The sequence below is a fragment of the Phaeoacremonium minimum genome (genome assembly GCF_000392275.1).
Source record: "Phaeoacremonium minimum UCRPA7 unplaced genomic scaffold PA7_03_scaffold_212, whole genome shotgun sequence".
NCBI lineage: Eukaryota > Fungi > Ascomycota > Sordariomycetes > Togniniales > Togniniaceae > Phaeoacremonium > Phaeoacremonium minimum.
Window position 1 is genome coordinate 246,748 of NW_006921118.1, and position 25,788 is coordinate 272,535.

General features: G+C 53.6%; 3 protein-coding genes across 3 annotated transcripts; 2 read left to right on the forward strand and 1 right to left on the reverse strand.

Annotated features, from left to right (window-relative positions):
* Positions 1 to 2,586: 2,586 nt before the first annotated feature.
* Positions 2,587 to 5,379, forward strand: UCRPA7_2856 (hypothetical protein; the record flags this gene model as incomplete). Its single annotated transcript, XM_007915383.1, has 1 exon — positions 2,587 to 5,379. One exon carries the CDS (start codon positions 2,587 to 2,589, stop codon positions 5,377 to 5,379), a length of 2,793 nt encoding a protein of 930 aa, XP_007913574.1.
* Positions 5,380 to 6,231: 852 nt separating this feature from the next.
* Positions 6,232 to 6,606, forward strand: UCRPA7_2857 (hypothetical protein; the record flags this gene model as incomplete). Its single annotated transcript, XM_007915366.1, has 1 exon — positions 6,232 to 6,606. One exon carries the CDS (start codon positions 6,232 to 6,234, stop codon positions 6,604 to 6,606), a length of 375 nt encoding a protein of 124 aa, XP_007913557.1.
* Positions 6,607 to 8,101: 1,495 nt separating this feature from the next.
* Positions 8,102 to 10,418, reverse strand: UCRPA7_2858 (putative ribosomal protein l24e protein; the record flags this gene model as incomplete). Its single annotated transcript, XM_007915427.1, has 3 exons — positions 8,102 to 8,247; positions 8,301 to 9,026; positions 9,590 to 10,418. 3 exons carry the CDS (start codon positions 10,416 to 10,418, stop codon positions 8,102 to 8,104), a joined length of 1,701 nt encoding a protein of 566 aa, XP_007913618.1.
* Between the last annotated feature and the right edge of the window lie 15,370 nt (positions 10,419 to 25,788).

Consider the following 25,788-nt stretch of genomic DNA (forward strand, 5'->3'; position numbering starts at 1 on the left):
AATACGGTCCAGACATCCAATCATTCAATCAACGTATGGCTGCTATGAACACGATGAATGGCATCCCATTTACCCCTATTACGGGAGAAGTATCTAATGCCAGGACACGATTGACCGATTCTCATAATCGCCAACGTGTCATGTCTCGACAGCAGCAGAATGTTATTGCTCCACTTGACCTCGCTATTGGCGATCACAGTGTCGTGCAAGATCTACAACACTTGTCGCCAGTCTATGAGACTCGTACTCCGTCACCAACAGTGGTGCGGAGATTTGAGAACTCGGCAACCCACGACAAGCCAGTGTTCCCTCCAGCATCTAGCGGGCACAAAGAGGCTCGGCCTGATCCACCAAAGTCATCCCAAAAGTCGCCCCTTGAAGGCGGCCCTGCGTTGACAAAGAAAGAGTCCGTCTCTGGAAATGTACCACATCCCAGGATCAACGGTATAACACGAGAGAATGGGCATGTACGCGCGGCGAAGAGCGAGAGTGATCATCCTAGCGGCTGGCAGAAACCGAAGTCCAGGAAGAAGCAAGCTGATCTAAAGAATGCGGCCATTGGACATCCCCAGAGTGAGCAGCCACCCAAGAATGAAGCGGACCGAAAAGGCGGTTAGTCGAGAAATATGTCGACGGGCTACTCGTCGTTGGGCCACCGTCCAGCTCCCCTTTTCAGTGATCCGATTTCTTGGATATCCATCCGTGCTGTATCTTGGTCCATGTCATGACACTATATTGGACAGCTTGTTCTGAATTTCGTCGCTCGTAGTTGGCGATACGTACCTGCGTATCATGAACCTCTTTGGTTTGACCAGCTGGCGTGCTTGTACTAGCTGACAACGATATTGAAATGGTTAGTCGACATCGATCTTCATGATGTTCTTCAACCAATAGTCGGTCCATGCGGTTATGGGCAACTCAACCTTTCCGCGGACGGATTTTCTCAATCCTTTTTCCTTGTTCAACCGGGACAATATCCCGGGTTCTTCGCAAATTATAGAGTTTTTTCTACGACATATACCAAAAAGAGACGATCAGCGCAAAAGGGAACTGGTACGGTCGTACAGGAGGCATTGCAGCGAGTTCTCGGCTTTGTGTTTTGGAGTTTTTTCCCCTCCTTTTCATGTCTGGTTTCATCTGTCATCGGCCGGCTGGTAGTACGGCTCTGAATGGAATTGGCTTTCAGGGATTTCATGGCAAACGGTGGCACGTTGTCTATTTTGTGTACACAGCATTATCGGGTGAAGAAGTCAAGCCATCCCCACGGCCCCTTTCCCTATTTGACGCCCAATGTATCATCATACTCTGGATGGCCGGCTTGTCTCCCTCGGACGGACAGACTTCGCTTTGGCGCCAGGGGCTTGGGTCTTGAGTGGCGTTAAGTCTTATTGCGGAAGACTCGGGCTGGCAATATGCAATGTCCTTGGTGACGTCGGCCGTAGGGCTGAGGAAAGAGATGCACGGTCAAGGTCGTTGATGACTGTTGGATCAGGAAGCCTAGGAGGCAGACGCTTGTGAGAGTGGTTATAGGGCATGAACTCAGATACGAGATGAATCATTGTGAATACCAGATAGACGAGACACAGGTGCAAAACACAATAAAATGGCAAAAAAATATTGAAAACCTACATAGATGCCATTGTTCAAGTCGCCGGTGATATGACAAGCTTCCTATAGACCGGCCTATTGATAGGTCGCCCCTGGTGGCTAACGAGCCAACAAAAACAGCTGCTTATATTTTGAGCAAAGACACCCACACCCCTCCACAAAGGCCCCCCGCAGCGTTGGGTCGATCTGCAGCATGGGACGGGGATGGCACGCCCTCGTATTCCCTGCCAGCCTGCTTCTCGAGTATGCAAGCCTCTCTCCCCAGGCAGAAGCCTTTCAGTCCCCTCGTGCCTGGCAGCTGCAGGGCCTGAAACGGCGGCCATGACCCCATGCCCGTCCCTCGTCCCACGGCAGGTGCAGCGCGCAGGAGGACTACTCACAGTACATACATACAAACGTATCTAGGTACTGGACTGTAGGGTGCGACTGGCGAATTGGCGTCTCTCAATTGAGAACCCCTCTCTCAAGGTTGTCATCTGCCTGACGCCCCGGGCTGTCTACTGGTGCTCTGCAGGCTCGCTCGTGTTCCTGGGGCACGAACAACTCGCGACAGGCTACCGCTCCTGAGCCGCCCAGTCTCGTCCAGTCGATCAGTCAATGGCGGCAGACGACCACTCGAGTGCCGAGATCAGGCTGCCGCCGCCGCCATCAGCAGCAGTGACAGAGACGGTGGCAGCGATGGAGCGCCGCTTCCAGAGCCACCAGCGCGCTACGTCAGAGGCGAGCGCAGCCAATTCGAGCGCGAAGCTGTCGAGGCTGAGGTCGGTGCTGAGGCGCACTGGCTCGAGGGATGATAAGAGCGTCAGCTCGGTAGGTTTCTCTGTTTTGTTTGTTTTGTTTTGCTTCTCATCCTTCTATCATTCCTGGCATGCACTTGTCACGCAAGTGTGGTAGCCTCACCGCCAGTCTGTCTCTTTTCATGGTGCCCTATGCTCGTATAAGACGTGCCACCACCATAATCCCTCTTGGGACAATCCAATGGCTGACCAGGCGCCCGGGGATGCACCACAGAGCTGGGCGACGCTTCCCGCAGAAGACGCTACTGAGGAAGGCTCTCCGACTGCGCGGTCGCCGGAGGAGCTGCTGCTGCCGGTCGTGGTGTCGGCGGATAACAACAGCAACAGCCGCCAGCTGAGAGAGTACGTGCAGCGGCTCCGCGCCGCGAGGGTCCCCGGCACGGAGCCGGCGCATGTCGACGCTGCGTATAGGGAGTACGCCAAGCTCAAGGACCAGTGCCTCGCGCTCATACGGGCGCTTCTGACACCGCGCGAGGCGCAGACTGGTACCGTGCAGCGAAAAACATTCGTTTCTGCTGCTGCAAGCCAGGATTCGCTCATTGATGAGCTCGGGGTAGAGGATGGGAGAGAGTCGACAGAGAAAGTCAGGAGGGCGAGTATTGCGACCCTAGGAGCCGAGAAAGAACTTACCGGGCTAGGGGGCAGGCCCAGCGCCGCGTGGCTGGGCCCTGTGCGGGACTGGAAAGCCAGTGTGGAGAGCCTGCTTGAAGTGCACCGGGCGAGTCTCCTGGAGATGTACAAGGAGTACGAAAAGGATGCGACCCCTGAGATGGCTGAGAAACTCTTCACGGACAAGGGGTTCAGGACTCAAGCAATCCAGCGGATGCGCAGTGCGGGGGTCTACAAGATCCAGGCTTCGCCGCTGGAGTTCTGGCCGAAGTATGAGAACCGTTTCCAGAATTATGAGAAGATGAGACAGGATCTGGGCGAGATCACGAATCTCCTACAGGTTGGGGAGTCGGGGATCTCGCTTGACAGGATTATTAGAGAGTATGCCATCGCTCCTCGCGGTGATGCCGTGCTTGAGTTCGCGAATACAGCTATGGAATGGAAGCCAGTATACCGATTTCGAGTTTCCTCGCATATGCTTGCCGAGACGTCACCGATCTTCGCGAGGATGTTTTCAAAAGAGCCGGACAGGCATCTTGATGACCTTGCGTCTGAGGAGTGGGACTTGGCGGATCTCGAAGAGGAGCTCCCTCCTGCGGCGAGCTCATGCGTCTGCCCGGACGGCTCGGAGGTGAAGCTGTATCGCATGCCGCAGCTCGAGCTCAACAAGGAGGAAGCCCTAACAGCACTACTACACGCGGCACACATGCACAATGACAAGATACCGCGCGACATCTCCTTTGAGAAGTTTGTGGCGATTGCTGAGGTGTCTCTGCGGTACCGATGCACCTCGCCAGTGGAGGTATTCGTTGAGCATCGCTGGCTACCGCAGTGGATGCACAAGGCTACAGAAGACATGCCCGACGGCTTGCTGCTCATCAGCTACGTATATGGCTTACGAAGGCTGTTCACGCGCATGTCCAAGACGGCTATCATGAATATCGTCGATGAGCGAGAGCTCAAGAATAAGCCATGGCCGCAGAAGGTCAAGGACAAAGTCTGGGCCGTGCGCAATGCGAAGATGGCACAGGTTCATACGGCCTGTAGAAGTGCCATTGAGGAGTATCTTCGGCCGCCGATGGAGGGCAGTGGGATAGTCGAGCCTCACTCCAGAGACGACATGGCAATTCCACAGGGAACATCAATAGCAGGCCTGATGACTTGGTCGCAAGTGACCACGCAGCTGAAGCCATTGCCAGCGCCCCCCAGCAGCAATGACAACATGCCAGCGCCCATTGCACTGACAAGCACGCCGCGCTGTCCTAAGGGTAACCAGTGGTGTGACGCTACAAACTTGGGATGGCTGCTTCTCGTCTATAATGAACTGCATCTCTTGTCGACTGTGATGAGGCCCACGGTTCTCTCTCATCTACAGCAGCCGCAACCTCCTCCTAGGTCGTTGGCGCAACTAGTCGACGCGCTGAGGCTAATACCCAGCCCGCCGCATCCAGTCCATGCTGGCCCAGGCGGACGGGGTGGTGTCTGCGATCCTGCGCCAGTCTTCCGTGACGCCATCAATGATGTTTACAACAGCGTCAGCGGTCTGACGCTTTTTGACATTAGCGGCCGCCAGCACGGCTGGGCGCTTTCAAGGCGGAGGCGTGACGAGCCACAGGCCATCCTACGAGTGAGAAGGGCAGGACGGCAAGAACGGAGCCGCAGCCAGGACACAGCCAGTGATGAGCGCCGGCCAATTATTTCAGTCCCCGAGAGCATCTACCTTCGCGTGCTATGGCAATTGGATAGTTTGGAGGACATACACTCGGCCGCAATGGCTAGTAGGGGTTTCTACGAGACGTTCAAGAAGAACGAGCTCTCTCTGATGCGGAATGTCGTCAGGGGGGAGCGGAGACGGACACTAATGATATTAACCGGGGCGGGCGATGTGGTTGGTGAGAAGATACCGAAATGCGAATCTGAAGCACTGAAGGCACACTTGGATGCCGTGAGGGCCAAACAGCAGACTAAGTCAACCGCAGCAGCGACAACCGAGTCGAAACAGGAAGAATTCGAGATCGAAAGTACCACTCTGCAAGATGGAAGCGAATCCGACACAGAAGCCCTCATGTCTGACTACGCAACACCGGCTGCTAGTGTAAAAGATGAGACAGAACCACCGCACGACATGACTGTAGAGGAAGCACGTCAGATCCTATGGCCGGACGAGCCACCAGCCGAAGCTGAGCCTCTGCCTCTCATCTCAATTCCACCCGGTTTTGGTGAGGATAGAGAGAAGTTCCGGCTCGAAGACAGAGATCTTGTTGAAGAGAAGACGCTTGTTGTTGTCGCGCAGAAACAGTTGCGAGAGGATTATGACCGGAGGATAGGGTTGGCTTCGGGGGCTTCAAGCGACTCCAACCAATGACTATGATGACGGCGTTACGGATATGCTGGCGTACTCAGGATGCAGCGATTTGGACATGATACTTAATGAGCACACATAAATCAACCCTGTCAAAGTCTCGTCTAGACTGTTTAGAGGTATATAGAACAGTCAGACCCATCGAGCAATACATGTAGTTCTTTCCAACTCTTTCCCCCAAGAGCATCACGCTCCATTTGGCGCTCGACGCATCTTTAGCGGTAATAAAGTACATTGAGAAGCCTATCAGTATAATGGAGTCTTGACCTCGGTGTAACTCGGCACACTTTCCACGAAACAGTCTCAATGGACCGTTTCATGATTCTTGTTGAACCAACAGTGAATGCTTATCACGCTCCATGATAGGTCTACCAGCTGTAAAGCACACCTCAATCCGCAGATTGTGCAGAGCCAAGTCCCCTCTGTGAAGATTCACTGCCAATTGGAGGCGTTGACTTATCAATTGGTACTGTTTCTAGTCATGGAAGGTCGACTTCAGCATGAATGCAAGGGTGTGGCACAGCCGTTATCAATTGAGTGCTGACAGGAGCTGGCGCACTGTGTAAACAACACCTCCACTAACACCATTATATCGTCGTATAAGGCATGAATAACACCAAACTCATGCTTCATCCTAGGAGCTGTTGTAAGGGCAACTTGACTATGGGTGATTGAACAGTTGAGAAAAAGTATAAAAGGCTCCATGATTATGAGTTCGTGAAAACCTCGTCTTAATAACTACCTGATACCTACCACACTTCACTCTATCCTACCACTTGAATATCTCCTCAAATAGAGATTCAAAGTCACCAACACATATCGATCATCAAAGCTTTAGACAAATCACACACAAAGATGCCCTCCTACGAGCTCACACCCCAGGCCTTCACGGCCCCCACGGACGCCATCCCCTACATGACCGTCACGTTCCGCGTGCCGCAGTCCAGCGCCCGCCGGGACCGGGACGACCCCATCTTCCCCGCCTCGGGCCTCCAGCTCTCCCTCGAGAACAACCGCCGCGAGGCCTTCCTGGAGGAGCGCCTCACGGCCCGCGACCTCGGCGCCAGCGGCGGCGTCTGCGTCGCGCGCGTCCCCGCCGGCGAGATCCCGCAGTTCCGCGGGCCCGAGTGGGCGGACCAGACGGTCGTGGTCAAGATGCACGCGTGGAAGGGCGAGAAGTGGCTTGGAAGCTGGGAGGTGGGAAGGATGGAGGCGCCGTTGGGGCGCTAAGGGGATGTAAGACGCTGTCTGTGAGTGGAGGTGAGGCGACGCGACTCCATGCCTTCGATTCTGGTGGGAGAATTGAGCACTCTTCTCAAGTTGGGCAGGCTGTAGGATAGACAGGCAATACATGGAACTTGGCATGTGCAATGCAATCGTTTCCGGCAATTTTCAAGTTGAAGATCATGTGTTAGCTAGCAATTCAATCAATCCCTTGACGCCCGGTGTTCCTGTCTCTCTCACGCATCTGCACCTCTCCTTGCAACCAATTCGTAAGCTTCCAATCAACCTATAGGCCAGCACAACAGTGTAAAAGTCCATTATCACTCTCAGGATGGCCATCGCAAACGATACGGTGAAGCGGCGTCTGTACAACCATACCACTGCCAGCGGTGTAGTGGCAACGAATGGCTTGATTGGGCCAAGCACTTCAGCCTCACCCCAAGACGTGGCTTGCGATCTACACCACAACGGTCCTGTTTTGAGCAAGATCAAGCTACGCTCCGGGCGACGACATCTCGTGTTACGGCAGCACACCTGCAGTCTTATCCAGGCAGAGCCAAGACAGTTGTCACAATATATGCACGTCCGCCTCACGAATCACGGTAGGCAAGTCTGTAGGAAGGTTGTAGAAGCGAAATTCGATCTATTCGTACCCCATCAGGCTTGGTCTTCAGGGGTTTCTGTGAAAAGAAAAAAAAAGTCCTTCCAACTAAATGAGAAAGAAAAGACCTGCAGAGCGCAGTACCGGGTACCAAAATCGATCCATGAGACTGAAGACAAAGTTTGTGAGAGATTGAGAAAGCCGTCCAAGATAACTTTTTAAAAGAGCCATTGCTGACAACAGACAGACACGCGGGGGGACCGCGATTCCAGCGCTTCACACCACTGCCTGTAGGGCCCATTTCTATCGGTATATTCCTCCCCGCCTCCTCATAACAGGCCCGTAACAGGCAAGAGACAAATGAACAAAGATTGAGATAATAAAAGAGGCAAAGCCGGGCCATGCAGAAACACCAAAGATGCCCCCACGAGCTGACGCACAAAAATGGTGGCATGTCTGGAACCACACAATAAAAAGGTATCGTAGGCCAGAGTGAGGGCGGCCCCTAAGAGGGTCGGATAGGAGGAGCTCGCACGCCAGGTTGAAGTGTAGAATGTGTCGAACCAAATGAGTTAGAAACACAGATATCCGCCCGAAAGATCTTTCGATGCTTGGTTAATAATTTTGGGTTTTTTGCTTCTCTTTCATTCGTCCAGTTCGTCAAGTCGTGGAAGAAATGTACAGCTTTTGTTTCCGTGCCGAGTCTATTATATTACAGTTGTTTTCGACTCTGATCGGACGGGCGGGTTTGAAGAAGATCTTCGAATAGTGGTGTTGCATCATTTGTAGAAGTGATAAGAATAGAATCTTTTCGGTTGCTAGAAAGTTGAAGGTGGAGTTGAGGCATCAGATTTTGCGTGGTAATGTTTGCGAGCGGGCTTAATAAGGTCGATCAAGCCATTACTCTTCATCCTTTTTATCTCCACGCCTGTTATAGTCATTCCACTTCCGCTTGCCAACACGAGTCTCAAAGTGCGGAGCGCTTGCCTTCACGTCCTGCATAATAGATTCGATCGCAGTACGTGTCTTGTTACGATAGCAGTCGACTGAGAATCTGTTAGTACTACTTAAGATAATTGGCGTGTAGTATGCGACTTACGAGCTCGCTGGAGGAACACCGTACGGCCGGCAAAAACCCTACTTTGCAGCCAAGCCATACGGTATCCCAGATCATTCAGTCGAACCTCCTTCCGACGCATGACTCTGCGCATGCGAGGAATGGCAACATCGCCCTCGGAGCCGTCATTCAGGGGCACCTTGACCTGAATCTTGCCACGGCCGTCCGCACCACGACCAACACGTCGGCCCTCGGTCTCCGCAGCTCCATCGTCTTCGGTACCGCTGAGGTCAGACTCAAAGAAGCGGCTGCCTGTGGGACTGGGCGGTCGATCCTGCATCTCGCGCGGGAAAAACGATCGTGGGAATACAGAACTTCCCTTTCGGAAACTATCCGGAATCTCGCGGGTGTCGACGCCATCTAGCGTCACGCGGACGCGCAGACGCGACTGTCGATCATTGTCGTCGACGAGAATAAACTTGCGCTTCTTGGCCTCAGGGATATCCGGGAACAGATCATCGACATCATCGCCGGGAGCATGACTACCAGCTCGACGAGCAACGATGCCACTCCCTTGGTGGGACGGGCCACCGCTCAAGGTATCGTGGATAGATGGCATGGAGGCCCCGGATGGAGCGTTACTGGGATAACCGCCATAGCCGGTGAAGACCTGCGTCTGACGGATGTCAGAGCCGGCTGGAGCACTGGGATATGTGGGCGGTTGATGGTGGTGATGAATCCGCTCATCGCCAGAGGAGTCGCCATCGGCTAAATGGGCACGAAAGGGATTAGCATACGAGCGTTTGATGTGCAAATGATCTGCAGCAGAAACATTTTCAAACGAGCAGGACGATGTATAAACCAGGACAGAGAGCATGCGGCAACTTGCGCAACTGCGACGGTGCGTAAAGAGGATGGATGCTTGCAACACAAAAGGGTCCAAAATGACATGACTAAAGCCTTGAAACCAAAGCTTGTCTGATGCGATGCTGATGATATGTGCTGTGTAAAGCGCGACCGGACTGGATCCAGCGCAAAACGCGGTGCGATGCGACTTTGTTGCCAGCAGCTAGACGACCGAAATCCAGCAAAACAAACTAGCAGCAACGGCAGCGGCAAGTGTGACTAGGTGGTGTAATGTACAGATTCTTGTGCCAGCTTTCCTCTCGCCGGCGAGCGCGAGGTTCAAAATTCAGCCGCCATATATAAACAAAGACAAGAGCATCCCAATTCCAAACTCGACCAAAAAACAGCAGGCACAGGTATAATAATGGTATGAAAGGTATCACACATAATCACAATAACACATTATCACATGTGTGGAAACATACCGACGTCATCTCCTCCACCATGAGCATTTCCATCTGCGTGGGAGGCATGGTGGTGCATCGGAGCCATGCTATTCATCCCAGGCTTTCCCATGGCCGCCGCACCGGCAGGGCCCATGGAGCCAGGACCGGGCATCCCTGCCGGAGCATTGGGGCCGCCCATGTGGCTGCCAGGGTGAGGGCCGGACGGGACCGCCTTGCTGCGGTTGTTCATCTTCGCCATCCGGCGCACTCGTCGACTCCGCAATCGCGGGTCTTGGTTGCTGTTTCTCCAGCTATCCACAGCTCGCTGGATGAGGCCGCGCTTGCCCCGTAGCGGAGGGTTCAGTTGAGCTAGAGCCCAGCCGACCGTGTTGCACTCAGTCTCGTATTGGAGACGGTTTCCCCTATACTGGTCCTTGGGACAGCAGGCGCGGGGATAGACGCAGTTTTCAGTCTTGAACTCGGCCGTAAGGTCGTCTGTGTTGACCGACTCCACGTCACACCGGATTGTGTACTCCATCTTTACGCGGTCCCGCGAATATTCGAAAGCAATCCACTGAACACCGTTTTGGTCCTGTCGTACAACGAGCGGGGTTGTGGCAGGAATCGGCCCCGGAGCAGCGTTCGGGTTGACGCCTGACGCCGAACCGGTGGGTGTGTTGAGACCTTGTCCGTTCTGCTGCGAGTTAGGTGAAGGTCCAAGTGGTCCTGGCGCAGGTTGTCTCTGTAGCTGGGGCATCTGGTGCGCCTCGATCTTCGTGTGCCGGGGGCTACCCGTCATGCCTGCCTGTGCGTGTTGGCTCATGTGCTGCGTATTCTGGTGTTGAGGTGCCAGCTGAGAGGCCATCATGTTTGGCTGAGACGTGATTGACTGATGCGAGGTTTGTGCGTGCTGGCCGTAGGGAGAAGGAGCTGCCTGCTGAGCCATTGACCCGTACTGAGTCGGTTGGGGGCCTGGGTAGTACATCGACTGGTGTTGGAGGTGCGACGTGGGCTGCCCATACATGCTCCTCTGCTGATCGTGACCGGATGGTGAAGCCACCGAAGCTGGCGAGTTGGACTGCGGCGTATGATACGACATAGGCGGGTATTGTGGTCGTTGGATAGTTGCGGCCATCATGTCTGAAGTGTCTGTGTGGACCTTGTTAGATGTCGGGATTGAATCAATGTGACACGCTACGCGCAAGATGCCACTCACCTGCGGATGTATATCCGCTTGTTGCGCCTGGAGTGCTGTAAGGACTGGGTTGAGCGTAGTAAGGAAGTTCCTGGGCGTGCTGCGCGTTTGTCGCCTGGGTCTGGTGCTGGTAGACCGGGGGGATAGAGTGCGTTGAGGAGTACGCCGAGGGGTGCTGAGGCTGAGGTGGAGGAGCCTGAGAATGATGCTGCTGGTGAACAATGCTCGAGGGTCGGTGGTGTTGTATATGCGGAGGTGCTGGACCCTGTTGCTGGTGGTGGGGATGGTGCTGCATAGAGGAGACGACCATTAGTTCTGACGCATCCAAGCAAGTGGATTAATGACAACCATGGAGACAAGAGAACTGGACGCGGGAAGATATTCTTATTTCTGGTTTTTGACACTGTCAAAGTCTGGGGGAGCTCCAGGTTTATTTTCTGGATATAGTATAATGACGAGGATCAACAGGTGAGGCGGGCTAGGCTCGGAATGGTTATATGTGCAGGCAGGATTGACAAGGCTCGCTCGCATAGTGCTGCAGGAGCTCCAGTACAAGGGGGGCCAAGGGGGGAGAGAAAAAATCGAGCCACCCAATACCACTCAAGATCAAGATCAACGCGAGCGATACTGATTCGAATGGAGGTGGAGCGGCTAGAAGTCGGAACAAGGACCCGAAGTTTCGAGATTCCCAACTAGGAACTCGTCTCCTTCCTAGAGGCGATAACGTACCCAACAAGACCGACGATGGTAGGAGGAGTGCTATCGACCAAAAAGACACAGGCGCGGGCCGGTACAGAATGGTAGAAGATTGGGGTTCGAAGCGAGGGTAGTAAGAAGAGATGGTCGACGACGGGGGGCGGGATTGAAGAGGGAAGCAGGGTCAAAAGATATTTAGAGCTAAGATAGGTAGGGTAGGTAGGTAGGTAAGGTAGGTCGAGGGCATGTATGCGTGTGGGGATTGGGAATGACGGAGTACAGGGTTATTATGTAGAAGGAAGGGGGGCAGGGCATGGCCGATCAGAGAATAATAGTAATTTTGGAGTAGTCTGATATAACCATGATGCGTGGTGCGGTGCGGTGTGAAGTTCGCGGTGGTGGAAATGGAAAAGGAAATATGCTTGCCTGGGCTGCTTGCTTGCTTTCTGTGCAGTGCAGTGCAGTGCAATGCACTTGGGTGCCAGGCAAGCTTGCAGCGAGCAAAGTGAATTGAGTGATGCGCGATATGGTGGGAAAAGGTAGGAGTAGCTTTGGTACCCACCAAGCAGAAGGACCTAGCCCAGTGCAGGCCAGTGCAGTGCAATGCAGGGCAGAAGGAGTGTACTATGCAGTATGTATGTATGTAGAGTGTAGACAGACAAGTACCTCGACGAGCTCTTGCTCCCTCTGGTCTCCACTACCGCTCTTAGCATGAAGCAGTTGGAGATTGAGGTATTTCCTCTTGCTGAGCAAAGCGTGTATAGATCAGGGATCCTGTCACTTGCTCCTCTCCTCACCACTCTCTCCAGTACAAATGCAGTTGGCAAAGCAGAAGGAGGAGAGGTGGGACGTGGGACGTGGGACGGTGCATGGTGAAAACGTGAACAAGGGGTGTGCAGCGTTTTTTAGATGAAATGGCCAATGGCGGCAGAGCTTGCAGAGCCGAAGGACAGGACTACCGCCCAATGAGGCACTGGTCAGCCGGGGCTAGCCCTCTGGTCGCTGGACCAGGGAATCGACTAGGGGGCGCTCGGGGGGGCACACCACAGGACAGGGGGGGTACTAGGGGGCAGACCAGCCTCTGGGGACATGGACCGGGTCCTCTTTTCGCACTAACAACGTGCGAGGCGGTGTGTGTGAGGGGGGGCCCATGTCGCCCGGGACGCCATCCCTGCCCACGCGCGCACGCACGCATCGACCACCCACCCACCACAACCCCCCTAACTGCCCTGTTGCTGCACCAGTAGAGTGATGGAACCCATGCGCCCGCCAGTCAGTCTCGTACCCCGGCAATGTCTCGAATACCTGTCGCTGCTTGCTTGCTTACTGCTCCACGCTCCCACCGAGACTACAACGTCTTCCCACTCCCCGGAACGGTTCCTCGTCAATCAACTCACAAAAGTCCCATTCGCGGGGCGAAGTGACCTTTCGTAAGGGAGATAGGCGACATACAGTAGGTCGGAGAGATCGCGGGTCAAGTACAGCAGACAAGAAGGCAGGGCAAAGCATACAATCAGGCCCAAAGAGATGCTGTTGCTGGCGAGAGCTGACTGACTCGCTCCTCGCCCGTCTGCCGCTCGACGGACGTGCTGTCCTCCTCCAAGATCGGCTTTCAATCACTCATCTTAAGGAGCAGAAGCTGCTTGGACGACTTTGGGACCTTCGATGCCCCCGAACGCCGCCACCAGCATGGTAGTCAAACGCCACGGCCCCACTACTACCGTTGGCCATTTGAGCTCCACCTCACTAAAGGCCTCTCCCTCCTGGCTACTGGAATCATCAAGCTCCTAGGATTGCACCACAATCATCTGGCGCCGTCCTAGCGTTGCCTTCCGTTGAGCAAACACGTAGTGAACCCGAGTATTTTGCTCATTCATAGAGAGCACTAGCTCGCGTCCAGAGTGAGTTTATGATTAGAAGGGGGGATATGCAAGTACGGTAGAGGCCAGAGGGGACGATGACATCGATCACCTAACGCTTCCCCACCACCAAAAGACGTTTGCTCCTAGCTGCTAGCACATGCTGCAGGGGAACTTGCCCCGAGCTCAAAGCCGTTATGGCCACTGGCTTGGCCGCTGGGCTGGCCGTGGCGTCCTCTTTTGCCCACTCTCCTATCCCTGGAGCTTTCTGGCCACAGCTGTTTTCACGCTCGCGCCATCGACTACGACAAAGCCAGTGAGCACTAATGACCCCTCGTATACATTGTAGATGCTTCCCAGTCAGCCAGTGTGGCTAGTAGGGAGGGTAGTGACAGTGGCTCGACGCCAGCACCAAGCAATCCCGCCAGTGCGTTCTGCATGGGGGGGTTGCCCTAGCATTCGCCTATGCACACAGTTTTGCGGCACACACCAAGGCCATCTCCCCCTGTCCCATGCGACAAGGACCCCTGCCGCAATTGAAACAGGTTGCTGCCCTGCAATTCCCACAGACCCTCCCAAGACCATTCCGGACCGGCTCACGCTTGTGGCAGGGCAGAGCGCCTTCTGGAACGAATGGAACTGGCGCCATCGCTTCTTTGGTCTGATCGTGAACCTCGATTCCCTTGTTCGAAAAGAGAGAGGTAGGGTAACCTGGCAGACACTTGAAAGCTGCATTCTACCGACAGGTCCACGCTTAATGCCTGTCATAACCGTGCTGCGGTCGAGCAGTCCTTGAACAGATCCAGACTGCCCTGTAACAGACGGTCTGGGGTACGGTGCTACCGATGGTGACCAGCCGCCCAAGGGCCGAACATGTCATACAAGTGAAGGAATTGATGATTTGCGAATGGACAAAACAGACGACGGACTTACATGATCGGTAGGCTCTTCCTTGAATTGGCTTGCAGCCTGACGATGCTGAGCCATTGTTAATCCCATAGAGAATGAATCTCTCAGTAAAGTAAATAATTCCTACAGTAAACGGATCAGTCAGAGGCCCTTGATGAAAACTTCTTGTAGCATGGTAGTTTTTGTTGCGAATGTGCCAGCCACGGTTCGAACTTTCGAGTGCCCTTGTCTACGCACACAGGGTGAGGTTTCGATCGACGAAGCAGTCAAGCTGCTCGATGTCCGAAAATCAATGCAAGGACATGCAAAGAGTACCAGGTTTTCGCAATCAATGTCCGTGCACGCGGGCGTTTGGTAATACATTTAACCGTCGCAAAACATGAAAATTGAACGACTCACCTTGAGAGGTTTCGAGCAACTCGAGTAAACTTTTGGGAGGTCAACACAAGTAGGGCCTTGTCGTGTTCCCGGTGTCCGATAATCAATGCCCGCGATTTCTGATGCGCTTCGAAGTCGTCAGCATGCGACTCGGAGGAGCTATCAAGTCTGAAACAGCTGTTGCGCGCGATGTTGTCTTCTAAACAAGTCAGCGTCTTTATCACAGGTCTTGCTATCGGCGTGTAGTCGATGCAACTCAATGCAACACCGAACGAATGTAAGCCCCTTGAATGTTGATCGGTGCTGGGGTTATAAATAGAAAACCAGGGGTAACGAGGTGAAGGAAATTGGGCGAAAGGATTTTGTGAGAGGCATGAAAAGGCCTGAAATGCCCAGGTGGCATTAGTGTGGAACGTTGCCGAGATTGAAACGGGGATCGCTTGCACTTATGCGACACCCTTGTAGGAAAAATCCCGAACGGGTGGCGCCTCAGAGCACGAACCCCCTGAAATTCAATATCGGCGCATAGTGAAGCGAGCATTGAGCACCACGCGTACACGCACGCGATGCGTGATAGCAAATGACAAAAAAACCGGTGGACACATACGTACCTTCGAAGGTCGGCAGAGTTGTGATTCCGCGACAAAGAAAAAACGCGTCCGACGAAGCGCAAGCAGAGGGACTGCGAACACGGCGTATTTGCAGTAGACTCTCTATCTGACACAGATTTGTGTCGTATGCGAGCCCGATAGAGTCGCCGGCAAATTGAGCGGCTCTAAGACAAGTTAGCCACGTGCAAATGATTGGACCTTTGGGGTTCTGCAACGCCAGCACCAGGTACGGGATATACCGAAGCGTGAACTCACAATAAGGTGACGATGTGTCCGCCGCGACCGTGCGCTTCAATGTGAATAGCTTTGCGACTAAAAAGTGCAGCCCTGTGAAGCTTCTAGATCTGTGTTCAAGGTTAGCTCATGCGGGTGAGCCATGCGTTGTGAGATGTAGTAGAATTTGTATATTTCAGGGAAGGAAACTAAGACTCGCTGAACTGTGCGGCTTGACATGGGGCCATGCGGTATTGAGCAGGGTGAGGATGACGGTTGATGGGTGCGTGCCAGGGATGAAGTGCGCCCGGTACGAACAATTTATGACGCAATACACGGTGAGAGGCAACATGCGTACATCAGGTCAAAGTCCTCGAGACAAATTTGGGGAGTTTGCCCGACCGTAAACCGCAAGGCGATTGGAGGGGAAACCACGATTCAGCTCGGCGAAAAAGGCAGGCCCTAATGCTGTCTTCTCACTTGGCGGAGCGCGAACAGTTGGTTGGTAATGGAACCCAGAGGGAATTGAATGTGCTTGATTATCAGAACGGTAATGACTGAGAACCAGCCGCACAACCGTCCTTGCGACCGCTTGGGGGCGTCTGTTAAGGAGAAGACAGGGTGTCTGACGAGGCACGTCTAGGGGGTAAAGGCCCATGTAGGCCCATGCAGGAGAAAGAGGTGGGAAATGTACCGGCTAAATACCCGCCAGTGGGGACTTACCACAGCGGGAACGATTGTAGCAAAGCAAGGGTTGGGAGGTAGGTAGAGTGGTAGGTGGACAGGGGTGGATGACACGGAACCCGCCACTAGCAGGACCATGTACGACAAGCTGATGGACAACGGCAAGAGAATCGCTGGCTCTTACCTGCTGATCGTAGCTGGCGGCAAAAGCGTTGCGAGAGCTGAAGGTTGCCTAAACGTACGCTCCCACTTGAGGCCAATGGTTGGTGATTGTCTGCTTGCGCTGTTAGTGGGTGACCGAGACATTTGTCGTCTTCCCGTGACTGACCTGAGAAACTGCGAGACGCTATCTTGCCGCTCGCCTCGAAGCTCGAAGTGATAAAGCGTCCGATGAACGGTGATGTTCAAAATAAGTATCTCCTTTACTGACAATGTATATTTGCCTGATATTTCTTGGGCTGAACTGAGGATGGCAGATTATCAGGTCGCAGAATGAGCGAGCTGACCTTGGTCGAGATAAGCTAGGCAATTCAACAAAAGTTGCTGAGCACCGTCCTCGGGTCTGCAACGCGAACTAATTGGACCGGACTGGCCCTGTGCGATATTGTGTCCTTCTCAGATAGATGAGTCCGTTCCCGTGAAGGCGAAGCGTATTGCCTATAGCACCAGACGATACTCTGCTGGATTGAAGTGGCGTGCGACAGTAACCCAATGCAAGTAGGCCACTGAAAACAGAGATGTCGGTTGACGGAAAGGGATCAAACAGTGGCGCTGGGTCGGGAGGATGAGCCCGTGCGATAGCGATGTTTCTTGATATCGAGTTGGGAAGAAAACCCAAGGTGCGCGAACTGACCGTTCGGAATGAATGTGTCGAAGAAAGGCGCAGGGATGATCGCGGTCGAGAAACCGTTGCGACTAGGGTAGCGACACGAGTGTTAGAAGTTGAAGTCAAAATGCCAGAGACATGGCTTTTTTTTTTCTGGGGCACGATGACAGGTATGAGGGCGCTCCAGGGTGCCAGCCTGGGGAGGTGCGGTGCCAGCGCCGTACAGTGCAGTGCAGGCAAGTACAGTAGGAGCAACCGACGAAATGATGTCAAATGTCTCGCGGCTAACTCGAGTCCAAGGTGTAACTCGTTTGGCAAAGGCAATCAGACGTGCGCAGATGACCGCGGAATTGTATTTTTGAGCTGCACTTTTGATGATGGCACCAAACAATCGAGGTGCCAGAGGGCAGAATGATAGATAACCTCGGGAGCTGTCTCGAGGTGCTTGCTTGATTGGATTGGCGCGTGCGACGCGCGCCGCTGCCCGAAACGGTCCAACGGCGCAAAGCTTGAGGACAGACTGCAGCAAAGAAAGGCGGTGGAGAGACTTACCTTGGATTTGTTTCCTTTTGTTTCCGTGTCCAGCTTGAAAGTAGCTGTCAAAATTAAAGCAAGGTCTGCTCGACTCTTACCTAGGTGGTCGAGTCAGTCTGAGTCGACCGTACGGCGGTATTGATGGCAATGAGGAAATTGATATTCTACAGTCGTGGGGGAAGAGAAGGCGATCGTCGCGTCAAGGTCGGGGGGGTGTGGCGCTTCAAATACTATGTAAGGTACCCTGTCCGCTGCAGATGTATGTAGACATGGGAGTAGGTAAGGTAGGTCAGGTATCGTATGTACTGTACTGTACGTACCGGGTCTGCTCGTTATGGCAGCTGCAGGTACCTAGGTAGTTGGTTGCCTTGGCTGGGTTCTCCTCGCTGTCCACACCAGTCCACCTGTCAAGCAGGGATTGTCGCTTGCTGTGCAAGCCCTGCAAGCCCTGCAAGCGAGCAGAACGCAGACGGAGATCACAGTGATTCTTGTTAAACCAGGAATCAATCGACGACAGCAATCGCCAGTGCTGTCACTCACACAGCCGTACGAGTACGCAAGCTGTGCTATGATGAGAATATTCGAACGAATGCGCAGAGGTCGCACGGGGCCCGGGATGGGAGCGGAGCGGAGAGACACGACGGCGACTGCACGTGGACACGTTTAAGAGCGGTCCCAGGATGGTTCAATGGCTCGGAGATTTCTCGACAGGGTTCGTCGTTTGGGCTCTTTGGGTAACGCTTACCGAAGAATAAACTTAACTTCCAGATGGACCAGATCGTGTAACACGGGAAAGAGGGTGTTTCTTCCTGGCCGTCGCCTTGAGAGCTCTCTGGCTTTTCTCGCTTAGAGTCGAGAGCAGAAAGAATGGGTAGGTAGGTAGGTGGATGGGTGGGAAGAGGGATCGCCTGGGCAGCAATGAGTCTGTCTTTTTGGGCGTATGTTCAGGGCGGAGAGAGTCCAGATTTTGCTGGGTCCGTCTCACACCAAGTGCGCTGCTGGTGCTGTGAAATGAAATGAGGGCCGCTAGTTCACGTATCGGACTCGCGGCTTGAACTACCCCTTATGGCTGCGGCGCAGACTCTGTTCTTGCAGGTGCAGGATCGAATATGGACGCCAGTAGTCAAAAGGTGGTGTTCTGCCGCCGAGGGAGCTCCGGAACAAAACAACGCAACAACGACTCCAGGTGGTTGGAATAGGTAGTGGCTTGCCGGGTCTTAACGTGAAGACGTGCAACGGCAGTCGATGAAGACGATGGGCCTGGCGTTCGGCAACCCCTGTTCTGGAACAATTCGGCTTCCGTGAATGGTTCGTCGTCTTTCTTCAGCGAAGTGGACTCCAAGGGCTTGGGCTTCTCCAGGGTGCTGGGTGTATGCACCGACGGGGGGCGGACTAGTCCGTCCAGTACCAGAATGTCTACTGCTTACAACCCAAATTCTGGCGGGTACTGTATGCGCAGACAAGGATTCTACCGTACATGTACTACCTCGCGACCGTTGAACCCGATGGTGGCAGTAGTGTAGCAGGGTGGAGGGAACAGTGGCCAGGTGCAGGAACTCCCTTGGGCGAGCAAGGCCAGCGACTGCACGGGGGGAACGATGATGGCACGAGGGCGCCCTTCGAGGCGTGCACCCACGCACACCCGCACGGGTGGCACTTCTCTGGGCTGGGCCGTCCACCTGGCCGGAGCAGCCTGGTCTGTTCTTTCGAGTTGGGGGTTGGCCTTGTAGAGTCGAATACTGGGCCAGCTTAGTGGTGTTTCCCCCTGGTACGCGAACTAGGATCCGACGGGAAGAGGGGGCAAGAGTAAGGGGTCACGAAATGACGGGGGAGAGCTTGGGAGCTTGGGAGCTTGGGACTCTGGGCGGGAGAGTGGGTTTGCGCGGGCTGGCCTGGGCTGCTTGTGTGGCTGCTGCTAGGCACAGACTGGGATGGGCTAGCGGGAGTCTGGGGTGAGCGCTGGAGTGCGAGTGGGCTGGTTGGTGTAGGGCGAGCAAGGTATGCCGGCGTGGGAGACAATGGATGACAGCTTGGAGACCAGGCTGGGGAAGTATGACAGTGACAAGGCATGGAAAGAAGAAAAGACGACTTCAGGGGGGCGGACGACAGCACGAGTGACAGGATAAATGGACCTATTTGTAAACGGCGGAACCTCCAGGCCAGGTCGGTCAACCTGCCTACCTACCTACCTACGATGTGGGCACGACGCATGGGAAAGGCGGAGCAGACATTGAATAGACAGACGGACAGATAGACAGTTGGCTTTCCCAGGCGCGGGGGACACAGTATCGGGGAATACCTCTAAAAGTGCGCAGGCAGATCGGGGAAAAGAACAGCTTCGACCCGGATTGGTTTGGTAGCTTGCTTAGCATTGGCATGACTACTGAGAGCATGGAAGACCATGGGACAGTCTGGCCAGAAACACTGAACAAGGCAATTAAACTCGTTCCGAGTTGGTAGGCATACGCTCAGAGAGCTGCATTAAAGACCAGAAACACCCTCAAATAGGGAGCAGCAGAACAAAATGCTTCAGGCCATCCAGGGCGAAATGATAGGCACGGACAGTGACAACACCGTGCCTTCTTTGCCTTGGCTGAGACCTCAGACTCGGTATCTTCTGGACGCCCGTCACGCTGGGACTCGACGACAGGACGCCTGCCTTCACGAAAGGATGGCTACGATACTACGTCCCTCGATTCAAGCGTGAAACCTGCCTGTGCAAAGCAAGGCGCAATGATGGTGGTGGGTGCAATGGGTTAGTCGGCATGGACATCAGACGCAACTTGGACGGCCGGGCGGCCCCAGATCAGGCATTGCGATGCCATGCCACCCTATGCCACGATGCCGACTCGCTCATTCTTGCCTGCATCGGACGCTGGACCTACCCTAGGCGGGATAAGATAAGCCCTGCAGGAGGTAGATGGATGGGGCCTGAGGGTCGCACGATGCATAGAAGACTCAGAAGAGCCTTCGAACGGTGACCAGATAGCACCAGCCACCTCACCTCGGAAGGATGAGCCTGATATCCACGACAGATAGCAGCGCGCGCCTATTTCACCCGACTTGCTGCCACGATGGAGAATTGGTGGCAACAACTATCTCTCCAAGCACGCGAAAGCGAGAAAATGCAGCATTATATTGCTTGCCCCTCTTCTCCTAGCCTTAAGTGGCTAACGGACCCGGCAAGTAGGCAACATCTACGGTGAAGCCCGAGCATAGAGGAAGAGAAAAAAAGATGGACCCAAGTTGAGGTGGGTGCGAATATGTTACCCGTGGTGCCGATAGGCTTCGCAAAACATGGAAGGTGGAGTGAGTGTAAGTGAAATATTCGGGTCTCCTCCCCCCCGTCTGCCGCGCTCTCAACTCTACCTCTTCTGCGATCGAAAGACCGGATTTTGCGTCTATCTCTTTTCCCGTTCCTCCTATCAGTGGTGCGCTTGACACACCTCACTCTCCACCAGATGAGTTGTGTTGGGCAAAATGTAGGAGTAGACAAAGCCCAGGCGGCCGGCACGAGCCTTCTTAACGCATCACCCTCACACCGACCCTCCAACTCAATTCTCTAGCGTGCTCCGCAGCCACGCATCAGAGGGGCAGTGAGATAGCGACATCAACGGCACAATACATAGAGTAAGTAGGTCACAAACCACTGTAGATCGTCTCGCGGACTACTCGCCTGCCTCTTCATCTGTCGACCACCTTCGAAGCTATCTTATCATCGACCGGCCGTTTGCTGGAATGCGCCGCTATTTTTATCCCTGGGCAATGTCAGCCGCCTCAGCCCCGAAGTCAACTTGGGACTCTTCCAGGGAGGCAGGGAACCCAGTCATTCTCCACTCTCCACGACGGTCGCGACATCTTTCTGGAGACTGTCCAATCAGGGTTGCCCTTGAAGCCCCAGCTTGTACGATGCACCTCAAGATGAGAGCTGGTGGCGGTCAACACGAGCCAGCTCACTCTAAGACACTTTCTGTCGTGTCTAAGTTGCAATGCGCAATCGAATCAGAGACTGCCGATGCATGGACGAACTGCCAAACCTGTCCTGGCGGCAAAGCGGTGTCTAACGTTGCCATCAAATGGCTCGTGGAGGACACCTTCCGCCCGGACCAATGGGCGGCTGTCGAGATGCTCGGCCAGGCTCACCGTAAGTGACTTGTCCTGCCGTCGAAAGTCTTGAAAAGGCCCGATCAGCAGAAGCTCGGGCGACCGACGGCGATTTTCATGTGAGAGGGAGAATTGAGTAAGTTTCGAGCTTACTATGCCGTAGCGACGTGCTCGATCTACACGGCTCGTTTGTATCGATCATTATCTCGAATACGATCTGGGCGGAGATACAAGAGTTGCTCATGATTGTAATTTCCGATGCGGGTGCTTTGATGAAGACAAATTTGATGACCCCAAGTCTCCACTGCGGGCGCACGAGAGCTACACTACTTCCAATGACAGTGACAAGCTAGCAAAAGTGAGAGTCCATTTAGAGTAGAGCAAGACAGACCGAATCCAGTGCGCATCGGAGAAGCTTGCTGGTTCGAGTTCCCTGAGAAGCGTGCTTTGTTGCAATGCGCTCAGAGCGGAGACGGGTATAGATATGAGGTGACATCTGTCTCGTAGCATATTGGTCGCCAATAGTATCTGTAGAGGCTGCCTCGGTTAAGCAAAACAACCAAATTCGCTGATTTCTAAGTCGCTTGTGCAACTACTAGGACCGCGGAGACAGCCAGGTAATGTGATTGAAGCTTGATGCACAATGCGAAACCAACGTTCGAAGCGACATATTACTTGTACCTACTGCGTATGTGTTGGTTCTAGGTGGTAGGTTACAAAGTGAGCGCCTACTACTTAGAGGAGCTTGAACCGTTCCTTCTCTCAGGACAGGAGTTATGGGGCAAACTTTGATATAGCAGTTGCGGCAATGCTATTAATATCCCGTCACTTGTGATTTCATCCACGAATGAAGATGTCATGCCAGCAATCAGCCGCCCACCCAGCCGTGTCATTGCGCAGAAGCGGAAGTGTCGCTACACTTCACCACTTTTTCCATTCCGTCGTCATCAATGGCCGACAGAAGCACGATGGACAGCAATCTCAGGAGCGTCGGGTGCTTGGGGGCCGGATTGCCTGCCAATATGCACAATGCGCCCCTCTTGCCGTGTTTCGAAATCCACCAGAGAGATTTTGGTGGTTGGTGATATACGACACAAGAAACGTGCAGGTCACCCGTGGTGCTGGTGGTGTTGGGCTGCTGCAGTGCACTGTCTCCCTTCACATCATTGTGTGCGTTTCGTCACGTACCGGACACTGCGAGAAGCGGTATCCTTCTCGTCGTGATGTTCGTCGCACTCGTTTCAAAGGCGACGGCTTCTGCATAGCTGCAGCAACCCTGGAACGGAGATCTGGAGTCTTTCAAGCACCATCAGCATAGTCGAGTTGTTCCCAAGGTCTGACCCCCGTCACAGACAAGCATCATCCTCAACCCATGGCGAACCGACCTGCGGGAATGCACTTCCACTGGACGGATTGCTTGAGGATGGGTAGGACCAACGCCATCTAACTCTTCCGTCCCGCGTCACACCCTGTCCACTGTACAGTACTTTCGTAGACATGCGGCTTTGAGGTGCGAGGGGCTAACAAGGTATCGCACCCCGCGCAGTAAGCTTACGAAGGTACGGGGCCTTCCCGCCCTCCTTGTCATCTGCTCGAGTTGCCCGTATACGTGCCCAACACTGTCCAAGTCGAACGCCTTTCTCGTCATTCTGTTGAGTCTCATCTTTCGGGGATTTTTCCGACCTAGGGGTCTCTCTGTAAACATCTAGCCTTACTGTGAGCCCAGTACTTTACAACTGCATTCAGAATTGAGAACGCTAACAGGGGCTATCGGTTGGCAACGTGGATGTGGGTGGGCACGACCTCCAACGGTGCACAGTGGCCCTGGTCACCAAGATCTGAGCAAGCCTCCGGTGCTCACCAGGGGAATCCCACAGCGGATAATCCCAGATTTGCACCCTGGCTCATATCCTTATCCAAGGGACATCTCGATACCACAATGCACAACACTCCGCACAAACCTACGGTTCACTACACTGTTTGAACTGCCACGTCGTGCCTAAGAACTCATTCATCGGCCATCGCAGAGAAGATCTGCTCCATACTCTCCGTAGCTTAGAGCAGATCCTCCTGGCAAGATTCTGGAGCGGCAAGCTCGCCTCGAGACAAATCATCGATGGGGAGGGTACAAACTACAACCAGCGACAGCTTCCTGCATATGTCACTCATACCATACTCAGCGGATGCTCGTTCACTCGTATCACACTCTTTCATTATCAGCTTGTGCATGACGAGCAACGTCCTTGCAGGAAATATCGACTTCAAGCCAGTATTTCTGCCCAATAGGACCACTGACTTCACTCCTCTCGTGCCCACCGCTAAGATTGTCCCTCAAAGCTCAAAGGCGCTAACCTTTTGATGGATTGGGCTGGCACGATACACGCGACCTGTACCCTTCAATTTCTTCATCGTGTAAGAACCGGATTCCTGGACGGCTTCACAAACACCATACCCCGTTCGTTTCCGACCCACCAGCCCAAAAACAGAGTCGGTCAAGGATTTCATTCTCGGACCCATCAACCCTGGACCTAGATAGTATTGTATAGGTCCAGGACCGGCCTGCCCACCGGAACAACGCTACTGCAGGAAGATGTGTCTGCAATCAAACTGTTAGGGATTGGGGTACTATGAGCCACCCCCGGGTGACATTAGGGGATGTGGCGGTAGGTCGCCATGCGGGTAGCAGATACCCTTGCACTGCCGGGAGGCTCCAAGTCACCACAGCCTGGAACAAAGCCGGTCATAATGACTATGCAGCATGTTCACAGTCAAGCCGCCTGTGGCGCTCGTTGGGTCGAGCCAGAGCAACTTGATTCGCAGCATGTTCCTGACCTCTCCTGGCTGGGACCTTCAAGGTGAAGGCTTGAATTGAACGACCATTGTGTTTCTGTTGACACCCTAGTAGCCGTTGACCCGTTGATGGTCAACCCGAGGAGAGATCATTTGGGTCATTTGCCGGGTTTCCAGGAGCTGATCAAACTGCAAATGTGGCAATCCTTCGGCGAGACGACGTTTCCATTACACTGAGGATCAATGGTCTAAAATCAACGCACAGCTTCCGTTTCTGTGGTCTTACTCTCAAACCACGCCAAACGCCTTGGTCAAGTTCGAAATCCATCGACAAGCAGATAGACTTCAAGGCTGCAGCGTGCATCCCACCATTTCCACTTTTTACTGCAGCCAAAATACGTTGTCATGCTTCGCCTGGCAAATGCATCCAGGAGAAGCTAATGCCTCCTAGAAGTAACATTACCAACAAATGTAGCTCCACTCTGCATGTCGCAAGCTGCAAGCTGCAGCCAATCGAGGAAGTCCCGTTCTGGAGCTTGCTGAATGCTCACACACCTACTATGCAGTAGTTACCCAAGCAATAACAAACAGTCCTTCTGAAGGCATCACGCTATTTAGTATTATTTCGGCCCTGATTCAATGTTTAACGAGTCTGATCTTCACAGGGCTCTAGAGAAATTGCCTTTCTTAATAAACTGGCCGATCCATAGTTGACAGTCACTCACGGCATTGCTTCTCCGTAAAAAGTCATTCGCGTGAGTTTCGTGATTCTCCCGCGGCATTATAGTGATTGCAGTCAGGACCGTGGGAAACAGAGCATGTATTTCCTATGCGGCATCCCAATATTTCACTGCAAATCGGTCGTGCATTAGGCGAAAGTTTAGGTAGAAGGATCCGCAGCCCCAAAAGATAGCAATGTAAGTACTGCTTACCCTCTGTCTATCTCTTCAGCGAGCAGCAAAAGGATACTCCCGAATAGCAAATGGTCGACATCCGTCGTCATAAATGGCCTCAATATGACAAGATTCCGGCTAAAATCGAAATCGGACGTGGCGCCAATTCCTTGTTTCTTCGGAGTTCTTCTCATTTCTTCACTGTACCAAGCGGCTGGTCCTCGATGGTACTGTAGTATTACCATATTTTGGAGCCAAAGGTCGATGCTTGAAAGTACTGAAATCTTACTTTGGCAAGTCTATGGCTAGTAGGCATAAGCCTTCCTGTTTCATAGAAAGTTATCGAGAAGTATGCTTTCTCTATCACAACACTGCATCTCATTCTCATGCATCACTACTGAATTCATCTCGAGACAAGGAGATGATATTTGCTCTTAGTCAGGCACGCACCAGATTGTGGTCAAGACTGTGCATACGCAGTACATACAGCCTTACACACGGAAACCCTTGTGCACGGAGCCCGCAGCGAGTTATTCATGACCAGGG